Source organism: Pongo abelii, chromosome 19, assembly GCF_028885655.2.
Source record: "Pongo abelii isolate AG06213 chromosome 19, NHGRI_mPonAbe1-v2.0_pri, whole genome shotgun sequence".
Taxonomy (NCBI): Eukaryota; Metazoa; Chordata; class Mammalia; order Primates; family Hominidae; genus Pongo; species Pongo abelii.
The window spans coordinates 77,908,354-77,924,097 of record NC_072004.2 but is presented as its reverse complement, the minus strand read 5'-3'; the positions used below and the strand labels follow the sequence as shown (position 1 = coordinate 77,924,097).

General features: G+C 45.2%; 1 protein-coding gene across 14 annotated transcripts in view; it reads right to left on the bottom strand.

The window, feature by feature from the left end:
- TLK2 (tousled like kinase 2) overlaps positions 1-15,371 on the bottom strand; it is a 135,555-nt gene extending 120,184 nt beyond the window's left edge. For 2 of the 14 annotated variants that reach the window (XM_024234905.3, XM_054537222.2), the window contains exons 1-2: positions 14,872-15,339; positions 12,952-13,034 (exon numbers count right to left, since the gene is read on the bottom strand). In XM_024234905.3, coding sequence (XP_024090673.1) covers positions 12,952-13,032 — 81 coding nt within the window. In that variant the 5' untranslated portion in view covers positions 13,033-13,034; positions 14,872-15,339. The other 12 variants (XM_054537225.2, XM_054537223.2, XM_054537214.2 and 9 more) reach the window with 10 other exon arrangements.
- Positions 15,372-15,744: the final 373 nt, after the last annotated feature.

Sequence of the window (15,744 nt, the reverse complement as noted above, 5' to 3'; positions counted from 1 at the left end):
CTGGCCAGCATGGTGAAACCCCGTCTCTACTAAAAATACAAAAATTAGCCGCGCATGGTGGTGGGCACCTGTAATCCCAGCTACTTGGAAGGCTGAGGCAGAAGAATCGCTTGAACCCAGGAGGCGGAGGTTGCAGTGGGCCGAGGTTGTGCCATTGCACTCCAGCCTGGGTGACAGAACAAGACTCCATGTCAAAAAAAAAAAAAAGGCTATCCTATGTAGCTTGCCAAATTACATGGTAGCTTAGTTCTTACTTACTGGGCCAATAATACTATTTGTAATAGTTGCAATTTGACTGTCATTACTAGTTCATCTGCATATGTTAACAGGATTTCTAAGACTTCTAAAGCTTTTGTAGAATGTGAATTAAAAGAACCACTATTTTCTAGCTGTCCCTTATTAATAAGGCCTGAGAGGAGGTCAACAAAAGAGTACAGTTTAATATGATCCAACAATTTAACTTCTGGGTCTGCAGCCACAAGAATTTAAAGCAGGGACTGCAAGACTACAGCCATTTTCATAGCAGCAGCATTTGTTTTTTCATAGCACTATTCACAATAGCCAAATGGTAAAAGTAACCCGAGGGTCCATCAACAGATGAATGAATAAACAAGATGTGGTATATGCATACAATGAAATATTACTTAGCCTTAAAAAGGAAGGAAATGAAATTTTGACATATACTACAACACAGATAAACCTTGAAGATACTATGCTAAGTGAAACAAGCCAGTCAAAAGGACAAATACTGCTATGATTTCATTCACATTAGTACCTACAGTAGTCAAATTCACAGAGATGGAAAAACAGAATGATAGTTACCAGGGGCTGGGGAGTTATTGGGAGGTTTTTTTGTTGTCGTTGTTTTGTTTTTTGAGACGGAGTCTTGCTCTGTCGACTAGACTGGAGTGCAGTGGCATGATCTCGGCTCACTGCAACCTCTGCCTCCCGGTTCAAGTGATTCTCTTGCATCAGCCTCCTAAGTAGCTGGAATTACAGGTGCCCACCAACACGCCCAGCTAATTTTTTTGTATTTTTAGTAGAGTTGGGGTTTCACTATGTTGGCCAGGCTGGTCTCAAACTCCTGATTTCGTGATCTGCCCACCTCGGCCTTCCAAAATAGTGAAATTATGGGCTTGAACCACTGCGCCTGGCCTGGGAGTTATTATTTAATGGGCATGGAGTTACGATTTGGGAAGATGAAAAAGTTCTGGGCCAGGCGCAGTGGCTCACGCCTGTAATCCCAGCATTTTGGGAGGCCAAGGTGGGTGGATCACCTGAGAGGTCAGGAGTTCAAGACCAGCCTGGCCAACATGGTGAAACCCCATCTCTACTAAAAGTACAAAAATTAGCCAGGCGAGGTGGCAGGTCCCTGTAATCCCAGCTACTCGGGAAGCTGAGGCAGGAGAATCGCTTGAACCTGGGAGGCGGAGATCGCAGTGAGCCAAGATCGTGCCACTGCACTCCAGCCTGGGCGACAGAGTAAGACTGAGTCTCAAAAAACAAAAAAAACAGTTTAATAATAAATCTCTTATCTCCCTCTTCTAGTTAGGACTAGAAAACAGACACCAGCCTTATTCTGAGAATATTTTTAGAAAAATGTTTCGGCTTTATTTTCCTCACTGCTGTCTTCAGAGTATACTTAATGGGCAAAACAAGGTACTTTTCTTGCTCCTATGGTATTTTTCTAATATCGTTATTTTATTGTATGCAACCCATGTTCCCAAAAGGCTATATATATACAAAATGAAGGAAAGAATTTTGGCAGATTTTATCCTATAGAACCTTTGTTCCTGAAGGTTTATATTTTAATACCACCACTCATTCTTTCACACTATTAATACTTAACTGGAATTTTTGGAATTTATTATCCTGTATCTCAAATCTGGCTTCCTCTTTTTGTGTAGTTCATCAAACATAAAATTCTTAAATTGGAAGTGCCCAGAGAATTGAAATGACTCCTAAGTTAACTAGAGCTAGCTAACTTCTTAGCAGATTCTAGTATCAAAGCTGTATTATTCCTACTCCAATACTTTGCAATATATGCAGTTTTTTAGAAAAAAGATATGTTAAGAGTAAGATGTGGGGGCCGGGTGTGGGGGCTCACGCCTGTAATCCCAGTGCTTTGGGAGGCCAAGACGGGTGGATCATGAGGTCAGGAGATCGAGACCATCCTGGCCAACATGGTGAAACCCCATCTCTACTAAAAATACAAAAATTAGCAGGGCATGGTGGTGGGCACCTATAGTCGCAGCTACTAGGGAGGCTGAGGCAGAATTGCTTGAACCTGGGAAGCGGAGCTTGCAGTGAGCCGAGATCACGCTACTGCACTCGTGCCTGGGGACAGAGCGAGACTCCGTCTCAAAAATAAATAAATAAATATATGAAGTACTTAGCTAACCATGGCCAACATACTAGGAAGTAGATTCCAAACTAATCCCATCACATCTAGTAGTAGCCAGGATCAAGTGAAACATACCACCAGGAGGAACCTAACAATTTAAGACCCAGACAAGGTAGAGAGGAAGAATAGAACTAAGTCAAATTAACCCTAGACCCAGGTATGAAATAAGAAACCACTGATAATATACCTTATTTGTTTTCCCTCTCATGGCCTTTCTTAAAAATAAAATTTTAAGATATCTTTCCATTTAATCTGAATTTAACTAAAAGTAAACAGAGAACAGGAAATAAATGACGTTAAAGGCCAAGAGTGATGACAACGCCAATGCCAACCACTTATAGACAGGAAGGAAGAAGGAAGCAGATGAGAAGTGAAAGTCACAAGGAGGTAAACTTTACAGTGACACAGGAGTTCACACACACTAAGTGTTAGTTTTATATTATTGACTGCAAAGCAATGAATTAAAGAATTACTTCTGTAAGAAGTCAAGAATCCAGAGACACAAGACCAGAACTCAAAAAAATCACTTCTGCTGGGTGCAATGGCACATGCCTGTTGTCTCAGCTACTTGGGAGGCTGAGGTGGGAGAATCACTTAGCCCAAGAGTTCGAGGCCAGCCTGGGGATGAAGTCCTGTCTCTAAAAGTTAAAATTTAAAAATAAAAAATGATTTCAATTTGAAGTCATTTGCAGATTAAATTCTAAAGAAAAATTTTTGAAATTAGGCCAGGCGTGGTGGATCACCTGAGGTCAGGAGTTTGAGACCAGCCCGGCCAACATGGTGAAATCCTGTCTATACTAAAAATACAAAAATTAGCTGGGTGCGGTGGCGCGTGCCTATAGTTCCAGCTACTTGGGAGGCTGAGGCAGGAGAATCGCTTGAACCCGGGAGGTGGAGGTTGCAGTGAGCCGAGATCATGCCATTGCACTCCAGCCTGGCGACAGAGCAAGACTCCATCTCAAAAAAAAAAAGAAAAAGAAAAAGAAAAATCTATGAAATTAACCTATAATTTAAGAGGCCTGGGAGTATAGGGAGAGAAGAAAGTCAAAGCCCAGGCCCTGCCCAATGAGGGGAGTGTGGGAAAGCCACCCCATACATTAGAAGACCCATGGGCTACACCCTCAGGATAAGAGTGACTCACCTCTTACAAAATTTCAACGTATAGGTTTATGTAGATTAGGCAAATCTAAAGAGAAAATTAATCAAGTGGAAGATAGGTCACAAGAAACTACCAAGTATTTAGATAAGAAAACAAAAAGACAAGCAATACAAGAGACAGGGTAAGAGGCAGAGAAAACACAATGAGAAGGTCTAGTATATGTTTAGCATGCCAGAGAAGACAGAATAAGACAGAAGCAATATATGACAAGATAACGGCTGAGAATATTCTATAACTGGCCGGGTGTGATGCCCACGCCTGTAATCCCAACACTTTTGGAGGCCAAGGCAGGTGGATCACTTGAGGTCAGGAGTTAAAGACCAGCCTGGCCAACATGGTGAAACCCATCTCTACTAAAAATACAAAAATTAGCCGGGCGTGGTGGTGGGCGCCTGTAATTCCAGCTACCCAGGAGGCTGACACAGGGAGAATTGCTTGAACCTTGAAGGCAGAGGTTGCAGTGAGATGAGATCGCGCCACCACACTCCAGCCTGGGCAAGTTGACTCCATCTCAAAAAAATAAAAATAAAAATAAATAAAGAGCCTAATGGAAGCCAGTAGACAACTGTGAACAATGGACTTTAGTTAATAACGTATCATCAATTGTAACAAAGACACTAATAATGCAAAATGTGAATAATGAGAAAGTAGGGTAAGGAAGTATATGGGAACTCTGTATTAGCTGCTCAATTTTCTATAAACCTAAAAGTGCTCTAGAAAATATACAGGCTGGGCATGGTAGCTCACACCTGTAATAATGCAAAATGTGAATAATGAGAAAGTAGGGTGAGGAAGTATATGGGAACTCTGTATTAGCTGCTCAATTTTCTATAAACCTAAAAGTGCTCTAGAAAATATACAGGCTGGGCATGGTAGCTCACACCTGTAATAATGCAAAATGTGAATAATGAGAAAGTAGGGTGAGGAAGTATATGGGAACTCTGTATTAGCTGCTCAATTTTCTATAAACCTAAAAGTGCTCTAGAAAATATACAGACTGGGCACGGTAGCTCACACCTGTAATCCCAGCACTTTGGGAGGCCAAGGCTGGCGGATCGCCTGAGGTTAGGAGTTCGAGATCAGCCTGGCCAACATGGTGAAACCCCATCTCTACTAAAAATACAAAAAAAGAAAAATTAGCCGGGCATGGTGGCATGTGCCTTTAGTCCCAGATACTCAGGAGGTTGAGGCAGGAGAATCACTTGAGCCCAGAAGGCAGAGGTTTCAGTGAGCCAAGATCGCACCACTGCACTCAAGCCTGGGTGACACAGTGAGACCATGTCTCAAAAAAAAAAAAAAAAATTTACATACACACACACACACACACACACACACATACAATTAAATACAGAACAGCAATAGCATGTGAATTGTGAGGGGAATAAATGGAGTTAAATCTTCAAGGTCACCAGTCTGGGCAACACGGCAAAACCAAGTTTCTACAAAAAATACAAAAATTTGCAAGATGCTGATGAGAGGCATTTTTTTTTTTTAATTTATAAAAAGAAAAATTACAAAAATTATTCAAGTGTGGTGGTGTGTGCCTGTAGGCCCAGCTACTCAGGAGGCTGAGGCGGGAGGAGCACCTGAGCCCAGGAGGTCAAGGCTGCAGTGAGCCATCATCATGCCACTTCACTCCAGCCTGGGTGACAGAGTGACACCCCATCTCAAAAAAAATTTTTAAATCTTCAAAAAAAAAAAATCTTCAAAAAAAAAAATCTTCAAGGCCCTTGTACTGACCAAGAGGAAGACAAAGGTATTAACATTAACCTTGATAAGTTAAAACTATGTGTTGTAATTTCTGTGGTAATAAAAGAACAGAAAGGGTGCAAGACTTCCAAACTAGAATTTCGAGTTATGAATAAAAACAGTCTGGATTAAGGCAGTAGCAATGGGGGCAGAAAAACACTTCAGAAATTTCAGAGAAAGAGGCACGTGTTGGTACTAGACTACATGTGAAATAAGGAGGGAATCAAATAAATACTAAAGTAAATTAATCCACAGTTTCTTAAAATGCATCAGTATAAGTATAGGCCATTTCTCAGCATTCATACTTATTGAGCATTGTCAGGCATGTAATTAAATGTAAGACATACAAACATTTTTAAAAAATGAAAGTGACTTTGGTATGTGAAAAAACTGACACTAGATATTCATAACTGAAAGCTTCTAATTGCTGCAATGAACTACATGAAAAGAAAGGTATCAGTTGGTTAAATACCTTTTCATAAGTCAATTTGATTATATAATGTGATGTATCAGACTTAAAAATTTATAAAAGATAGAAAAAGAGCTCCTTGGCCCGGGCACGGTGGCTCACGCCTGTAATCCCAGCACTTTGGAAGGCCAAGGCGGGTGGATCACCTGAGGTCAGGAGTTCGAGACCAGCCTTGCCAACATGGTAAAACCTCGTCTCTATTAAAAATACAAAAATTAGCTGGGCATGGTGGCGGGCACCTCCCAGCTACTTGGGAGGCTGAGGCAGGAGAATCGCTTGAACCTGGGAGGTGGAGATTGCTGTGAGCTGAGATCATGCCACTGCACTCCAGCCTGGGCGACAAGAGTGAAACTCTGTCTCCAAAAAAAAAAAAAAAAAAAAAGTGAGAACTTAAAAGATACTTGCCGCCGGGAGCAGTGGCTCACACCTGTAATCCCAGCACTTTGGGAGGCCAAGGTAGGCGGATCACTTGAGGTCGGAAGTTCAAGAACAGCCTGACCAACATGAAGAAACCCCATCTCTAACAAAAATACAAAATTAGCCGGGCATGTTAGCACATGCCTGTAATCCCAGCTACTTAGGAGGCTGAGGCAGGAGAATCACTTGAACCTGGGAGGCGGAGGTTGCGGTGAGCCGAGATCACGCCACTGCACTCCAGCCTGGGCAACAAGAGTGAAACTCCGTCTCAAAAAAAAAAAAAAAATACTTGCCAAGGATTTAAGTAAAGAATTCCTGCACATTAAAACAATATCATAAATTTTTACAGATATCTCCTTGCTGACTTACTTTTTTTTCTTTTTTTTTTTGAGACAGAGTCTCACTCTGTTGCCCATGCTGGAGTGCAGTGGCGCAATCTCAGCTCACTGCAACCTCTGCCTCCCAGGTTCAAGCAATTCTCCTGCCTCAGCCTCCTGAGCAGCTGGGACTACAGGCGCGTGCTGACTTATCTAGTCTTTCTAGGGCGGTTAACTTAGTTCTCTTGGAAACAATTCTTTCATTTCACAATCATATTTCTTTCTTTTTTTTTTTTTTTTTGAGACAGAGTCTCGCTCTGTCGCCCAGGCTGGAGTGCAGTGGCACGATCTTGGCTAACTGCAACCTCCGACTCCCTGGTTCAAGTGATTCTCCTGCCTTAGCCTCCTGAGTAGCTGGGATTACAGGCACATGCCACCACGCCCAGCTTATTTTTTGTATTTTTAGTAGATACGGGTTTCGTCATGTTGGCCAGGACGGTCTCGATCTCCTGCCCTCGTGATCTGCCCGCCTCGGCCTCTCAAAGTGCTGGGATTACAGGCGTAAGCCACTGCGCCCGGCCTGCAATCATATTTCATTGCTTTATACAATTGTGTATTAAATTGAATAATTACAACACAAGTGTAAGTTATTGTAAAATGATCATTGACATGGCTATAATTCAACTGGTGGGAGCAATGTGATAAGCATCAGTCAGTATGGCTTATAAAGAGAGAATGGAGAATGCCTATTAATCCAGTGAGTTGATTACGTACAGATTTGTTAACCATTATCCCTGTTATAAAAAATCTAAATTCACTTCTTATTGCTTTTGTTGTACTGTTGGAACAGTACCTGGCACATAGTATTATAAGTATTTGCTACTGTATTAGCATTGATATTCAACTAGGTACAAGAAACAATGCATGCAAGGGTGAAATTCTGCCTACTTTACATGGTCTCCAGAACCGCTGAGACTATCTGTACTTAAACTGTCAAAAAGGAAGCAGGGTGTGAAATATAAACTGCAACAGGTTGATTGAAAACATATGAATTCAAGATATAGTCAGTTTCACATTCCTAGAAGTAGATTATCCAGTGCTTACAGGAAGAGGTCTTAAAAAAGAGGTAGGACAGGCCAGGCGCAGTGGCTCATGCCTGTCATCACAGCAATTTGGGAGGCCGAGGCAGGCGGATCACGAGGTCAAGAGAGAGAGACCATCCTGGCCAACTAACATGGGGAAACCCTGTCTCTACTAAAAATATACAAATTAGCTGAGAATAGTGACACACGCCTGTAGTGCTAGCTACTTGGGGAGGCTGAGGCAAGAGAATCGCTTGAACCTGGGAGGCAGAGGCTGCAGTGAGCCGAGATCGCGCCACTGCACACCAGCCCGGGTGATAGAGCGAGACCCCGTCTCAAAAAAAAAAAAAAAAAGAAAAAGAGGTAGGACAGCTCACGTCAGGTCAACACGACATAAAGAACTAGCAGCCAGGTGCAGTGGCTCGCACCTGTAATCCCAGCACTTTGGGAGGCCAAGGCAGGCAGATCACGAGGTCAGGAGATCGAGACCATCCTGGCTAACACGGTGAAACCCCGTCTCTACTAAAAACACAAAAAATTAGCTGGGCGTGGTGGTGGGCACCTGTAGTCCCAGCTACTCGGGAGGCTGAGGCAGGAGAATGGTGTGAACCCGGGAGGTGGAGCTTGCAGTGAGTAGAGATTGCGCCACTGCACTCCAGCCTGGGCGACAGAGTGAGATTCCGTATCAAAAAAAAAAAACAGAAAACTACTAGGTTCACAACCCAGTTTAACCTTATCACCTCAAAACTGCTAAGACAATGGCTCCAGGTCCTCCTAAAAAGGGGCAGCTAGACTAGGGAGCCTAATATAGACTTTTGGGTGCACATTACACTACTTTCCCCTCATCAATTCATGACAGAAAACGTCAATCTTTTAAACAAAAACCAAATAGTGCATCCCAAAGCCCAAAATAAATGACTTTTGTTTTACCATTATTATGAAGTAAATATGCTGAGAAACTGAGTACCTACCTATAAACACACTATGCAAGAAAATTAAAAATTTGCACTATGCAAGAAAATTAGAAATAAAAAATTAAAAACCTAAATACAGGTAATGAGCAACTTAAATATAAGTAATAGATGTGGAGATTTGGCCACTTTGTTTTAGTCTAAGTAATGGAGTGTATATCTAATTTGCAGGTGGAAAAAACTCGAAAGTTATACAACAGAAGATTTACAACAACCAGAAAGTTCAAAGACTGTAGCTACTTGTAACACTCTTGTCCACTAGGAAAGAATCCACAGTGGCACTGACTTTCTTCCTTCTATGGACATCAAAAAGTACTGAAAAATGTTATGAATAGTTAGGAGAAATTCAAGAGACAGCACAAGAGGCTGAACCAGTCCCACTAGATGGCACCATCACAGGGAAGTCACTCTGCTCTCTCATTTGGAGCTGCAGGGGCTGACATCTTTTTTGATCTTTGAAAAACAAAGCTGTCATCAACACAGTGATATTCTTTTTTTGTTCTGTTTTGTTTTTTGAGACGGAGCCTTGCTCTGTCGCCCAGGCTGGAGTGCAGTGGCGCGATCTCGGCTCACTGCAAGCCCTGCCTCCCGGGCTCAGCCATTCTCCTGCCTCAGCCTCCCGGGTAGCTGGGACTACAGGCACCCGCCACCAAGCCCAGCTAATTTTTTGTATTTTTTAGTAGAGATAGGGTTTCACCATGTTAGCCAGGATGGTCTCGATCTCCTGACCTCATGATCTGCCTGCCTTAGCCTCCCAAAGTGCTGGGATTACAGGCGTGAGCCACCGTGCCTGGCCCTAACACGGTGATATTCTCATTGGGAAATAATGATCCAAAATGAGAATTCAAAGCCAGGGAGAGGAGTTTTTCCAAAAGCACCCTTTTCTCCCAGTATCATCATCTCCTCCACACCCCCATTTCAAATCAATAGTCTGAGAGGTATGATGTCTTACTGGTAAAAGAAGTAATACAAAGGCTGGGCGCGATGGCTCACACCTATAATCCCAGCACTTTGGGAGGCCGAGGCGGGTGGATCACCTGAGGTCAGGATTTCGAGACCAGCCTGGCCAACATGGTGAAACTCCATCTCTACTAAAAATACAAAAATTTAGCCGGGTGTGGTGGCACGTGCCTGTAATCCCAGCTACTTGGGAGGCTGAGGCACGAGAATTGCTTGAACCCAGGAGGCGAAGGTTGCAGTGAGCTGAGATCGTGCCATTGCACTCCAGCCTGGGCAACAGGAGTGAAACTCTGTCTCAAAAAAAAAAAAAAAAAAAAAGAAGTCATACAAAATGGAGATTTTCTTTTCCCAGCTCTGCAAACTACAGAATTAATTTTTTTCTTCAAGTTTCTTTGTTATGGAAAAAAAAAATACTCTCCTGCTAGTCCTCAAATAACAAATTCATTGTAATCAATATACTTACCATGACCGGAAATAGCAAAATAACATACGACTACTTAAGCCAGGCACAGTGGCTCACGCCTATAATCCCAGCACTTTGGGAGGCCGAGGCAGGCACATCACAAGGTCGGGAGTTCAAGATCAGCCTGGCCAATATGGTGAAACCCCATCTACTAAAAATACAAAAATTAGCTGGGCATGGTAGCAGGCGCCTGTAGTCCCAGCTACGCAGGAGGCTGAGGCAGGAGAATCGCTTGAACCCGGGAGGCAGAGATTGCAGTGGGCTGAGACTGTGCTACTGCACTCCAGCCTGGTCGACAGAGCAAAACTCTGTCTCAAAAAAAAAAAAAAAAAAACACTAATGGAATAAAAACAACTGGAAATAAAGCTGGGTGCAGTGGCTCATGCCTGTAATCCTAACACTCTGGGAGGCAGAGGCAGGTGGATCATTTGAGGTCAGGAGTTCAAGACCAGCCTGGCCAACATGGTAAAACTCCATCTCTACTAAAAATACAAAAATTAACAGGGTGGTAGTGGAGCACGCCTGTAATCCCAGCTATCTATAGGCTGAGGCAGGAGAATCGCTTGAGACTGGGAGGTGGATGTTGAGGTGAGCCAAGATCATGCCACTGCACTCCAGCCTAGGCTAGAGAGTGAGACCCTCTCAAAAACAAACAAAAAAACTGGAAATACGTAAATTTCTTTTTCTGTACAGAGAACTTATTTCTATGTTAAAGGTAGAATTTCCTATTAAACAGATAGGTTACTGTATTAAAGTTTTCTGATACCTTAGTTACATGACTTTAAGTTGGGTCTAGACAGCAACATGTTGAATGTCACTCATTCTTATCACTTACGCCCTACTCCATCAAAAGTATACTTGGATACAGCCATCACGAACCTAAAAACAGAACAACAACCCTAATCCAAAGATCAGTGAGCTTAAACTATGTAAAATTTGAATATAAACTTACTGACTTATGGGAGGCGGGGGTGGGGGGACCATTTAAACAGACAGATCTGGATATTAGCCTTATGCTCAATCTTCAAGTTAAAAAGACACATCAGAGGTCATTTAGAGATCAATTTAGTATTCAAATATATTGCTCACTTCTACTTGAAGCTACTTCACCTAGATCAGAGAGTTTACATTTGTAAATGTAACTTCAATCAATATACAACGTCCAGGAGCACAGCCACTCTAAAGTGCCACAAAAGTAAACTGTTTAAGTGGCCAAAGAAATTAAGAATATGTAACAAATCCTGTGTTCCCACAGCACCTTGTCACAGCTCTAATACAGATCTCATCACAGTATCATCTCTCTCTCCCCATACTGCAGATGTGGAGGTACTGTGCTCAAGCATCAGCCCTAACACCTTGCACAATGCCTAGCATACAGCAGGTGCTCAATATTTGTTGAATAAACAAAAACTATCAAGCTGGTTGGGCGTGGTGGCTCATGCCTGTAATCCTAGCACTTTGGAAGGCCAAGACCGGCAGATCACTTGAGGTCAGGAGTTCGAGACCCAGCCTGGCCAACATGGAGAAACCCTGTCTCCACTAAAAATAAAAAAAATTAGCCAGGCATGGTGGTGCATGCCTGTAATCCCAGCTACTCAGGATGCTGAGGCAAGAGAATCGCTTGAACCCAGGAGGCAGAGGTTGCAGTGAGCCGAGATCGTGCCACTGCACTCCAGCCTGGGCAACAGAGCAAGGCTCTATCTCAAAAAAAAAAAAACCCCTATCAAGCTATCCCAGCTCACCAAAACTGTGAGACCCATCAAAGAAGCCCATTTTTCCAACTAAACCTCAACACACCTTCTCCTTGGAGAAGCTACTAACTAAAGCACGAGATCAACACCCAGGTTACCATGAGACAGGATTTCTTGAAAAGCACAGAAAGAAATGTTGTATCACACTGGTTAAAGATCAAAAGCTCGGCCAGGCACAGTGGCTCCTGCCTGTGATCCCAGCACTTTGGGAGGCCGAGGCAGGTGGATCACCTGAGGTCAGGAGTTCGAGACCAGCCTGGCCAACATGGTGAAACCCCATCTCTACTAAAAATACAAAAATTAGCTGGGCGTGGTGGCGGGCACCTGTAATCCCAGCTACTCAGGAGGCTGAGGCAGGAGAATCATCACCTGAACCCAGGAGGTGGAGGCTGCAGTGAGCCGAGATCACACCATTGCACTCCAGCCTGGGCGACAAGAGGAAAACTCTGTCTCAAAAAAAAGGATTCAATAGCTCATACGTTCACACATCTCAAGCCCAAGTAATATGATCTTGGACCAATGAAGCTTTTAAATAAAATATCGTAAATATACTTTGCGTACTGTATTAAAATCAAACATTTTACACATCGTAAAATCATCCTACGAGAGCAGAGGGGTGGACCAGTGGGTATATAAACATGCATAGGAAACTATAACATTGCTTAACTTCATACGTGCCCGTTAATGGGGGCCTAATCTAATATTATACTCCTGCAACAAAAATAAAAACTAAGAAGGAAGAACGAGAAGAGCAACAAACCAGTCTGGGGGTGCAACCAGTAAAGAGTCTGCAGACTTCACAGAGGCCAATTTTTCAATACTCTACCATGTAACTACCTCCAAAGTCCAATGTAACAAAGCTATGTTATGCCTTGTAATTTTCTTTCTGAATGGCTGACAAGTTTTAACAAAATATGGCATAGAATCTATACACACATCCTGTTAGTTTCCTTGTAACAAGAACCATGAGAAACCTCTTCTATACCAGAAAGGAAGAAGAAACATCTATTCCCATATAGAACATTTTCTAATCTACTATGTTAAATGACTACTGGAATGACTAGTAGGATCTAAAAGTTCACTGAAATTAAGACCCAAATCTTCTCCCCTGCAAACTATCAGAAGGGCCTACCCAAATTGCTCTTAATCATTTAAAAAATGTGTTTAAATTAGAATATGAATAGTGTTCATTATCATCATCTTACTCACCTTACTAACACCTACTCCAGTAAACCTGGCCTCCAATAATTCCTGCCGTCGTGGGTCCAGGCTATGCAATTCTTCCATCATTTCTACTGAAAAAGAAAAAGTAGGCTGTGAAACCATAAACACTAAAATGTGATGAGGCAATTTTTTGTAGAACAAAACTCACAGTAATTATTTCACTGAAAGATCAAATGCAGGTAAATCTCAAGTAAATATAGCACACAAGTGGTAGACTACTATGTGCCTCATCAAACAGTAATATATTTAAAAGTTGTAAAGCAGCTCAGAAGTCCTCTTCTATGACAGCCACTTATTCTTCCCTAGTTCTGATTTGATTTTAACAGCAAAAATAAACCCCTCAAACCCTTCATATAATCTCTGTAAAAGTTGAGCACAGGGAAAAGAACAAAACAAGAACTAGCCTGCAAAAAGAAAATTCCTTCTATCAGCCTTCGAATCTAGCTAAGTATCTTCAGATATTTATCTCCCACTCAGGAAGTAGTCCTTAAACTAAAAATATGAATCATTGACAATAATTTCAAAAGAATATAGGATGAATCAGAAGCTACAAATAACTGCAAAAACACTATTATACAGCTCCTTTCTCCGAAGAGCTCACAGTAGCTCATGAGAAAAGGAATTAATTATTTTAAATTTAATAGAGTCCATGGTAAAACCATCCACCTCCAGTCACTCAGTAAATCAATATAGCTCCATAACAATCCCTTTAAAAATCTTTTTCTGACCACTCCCTGCAGTAGTTTTCTCTTGATTCTGGACATCTGCTTTTAGCCCTTCTTCCAAGCAGGGAGGGGCAGGAGGACACCATTTTTAAACTTCCATAACCAATTAATGCACAGGCTACTTTCAGCAAATATGTCCATCCTTTGCAAGAGACCAACTCCTACACGACCCATTGAAAACCTCTCTTTAATATTAACAGTGGAAAAGAAACATATATCATTACATAGAACCCCTTCGAACACATTAAATAGTTGGAATGGCTGGTGTGATTTTAAAGTTACTGAAAAGATGAATCGAACATTCTCCTCTGCAATCCAACAACTCTACAATCTCCAGTAACAACCCCCTTACAAGTCCTTCAGTTTCATTTCCCTTCCTGGATTGAGAGCCTGGGGCAAAGGGGAATGAAAAGGTGACAAATTAAAGTTTCACCCACACATGCAAGTGCAGGTTAGAGAGAGAATTAGGAAATTCTCAGAAAGGTTGAAATGCATCCTTATAAAAAGAAAAAGAAGGAAAAAAAGAGACTGGGAGAATGAGTTTCCCCCGTGGCCTTCCTCGCGTCTTGCCCTGCCCTAATCGAGGTCGGAATGGCAGAGGTTGCAGTCTCTCCCAAACCCCAAGGTCTCTCTCAACACTTCCCAAACCTCCATCCCCGGGCCCGGCCCGGAAAATGACGCCCCGGCGGTTATTCCGTTTAATGTCAACTCATGTTAAGGAAATAGCCACTCCGTCTAATTCCAGCGGGGCCTTAGACTGGGATCCTCCCTGCAGCCCACAGCCGGGAAGCAGGAGCGATGGGGCCTGGTCCCGGCGCCCCTCGCCGGCTCCAAACTTTCCCCAACTCCAGGCCCACCTGTCACGGAGGAAGGGAGGGCCGGCTCTCGGGGGCACCCGGGAGGCTGCCGAGGCCTCCAGCTACCGTGGGGCCCCCGTCTCTCCTCCGGCCGCCGACCCCAATCCCAGGCCGGAGCCGCCTGGGCCTCCCCCATCTTCTGCCCAGCCCCTCAGCGACCCGCAGCCCTCAGGGAGCCCCTCCCGCCTCAGCACCCAGGAGCTGCAGTCCGGAGCCGGCCCCGAGCTGGGCCCAGGTCGCAGGCTCCTCAGGCCAAAGGGGTCCCCGGGACGGTTAATGCCCCAGGCCTGGCGCCCTCCCCCGCCCAGGGCTCAGCCTCTCACCTGCCGCCGCCGCCGCCGCCGCTCCACGCTCCTCCCGGGAGGGGCCCCGACCCGACCCGGCTGCGGGCCGCTCCGCTCTCCCCCTGGGCAGGCCCGGGGCGGAGCCGGGGCCTCTCCTGAGTGCCGCAACCCCCCGCCCGGGCAGCCGCCGCCGGCGCCGGGCTCCACGAGAGGGCGGGCGGGGGAGGGGGGGCACGAAGGCCGCAGATCCCCGGGCTCGCGTACAGAGCCAGGCGCCCGACGCGGGCCCGGACCCGGGCGGCCGCGGGGGGCGCGGGACCGGCCTCCTGGCGCCGGACAAAGGCCAAGGGAGGCGCAGGAGGGCCCAGGCCGGGCCAGGAGGTGGGGGGCCCGCTCGGCTGGGGGCCACTCGGGTGCTGCGCGGAGGGCGGGGGGGTCGGAACCGCTGGTGCCCAGGACCCGCCTCCGGCCCCCTAATCCGGATCGGTTCGGTCCGGATTAGTAGTGATCGGTGTAAACACACTAGTGAAACCGCGTGTTTCCTCGCGAGATTTGCACGGCTGGGAGGCAGGGGGGGGTCCTGGGGGGGTGGGGGAAGCGCCGACAGTGGGGGAGGAGGGGGAGGGGACGAGGAAGGTGGGGGGGGGTCCCCGCTGCCCCGGCGCCCCGCCTCCTCCAATCAGCGGCCGCGCTGCCGGGCAGGGGTTAACCAGGGGACCCCGCGCGGGCGGAGGAGGCCGCGCCTCGCCGGACCGCTGAGGGCGGGCGACGGGCGGCGCCGGCTGACGGGCCGCGACGCGAGGGGAGATCGGGCGGCCCGGGGCGCCCTGCGACTGCCCGAGGCCGGAGGCCCGAAGGACCCGCCGCCGCCTTTGTGTCACTGGCCCCCGCCCCGCTGGACTGACTGGCCCG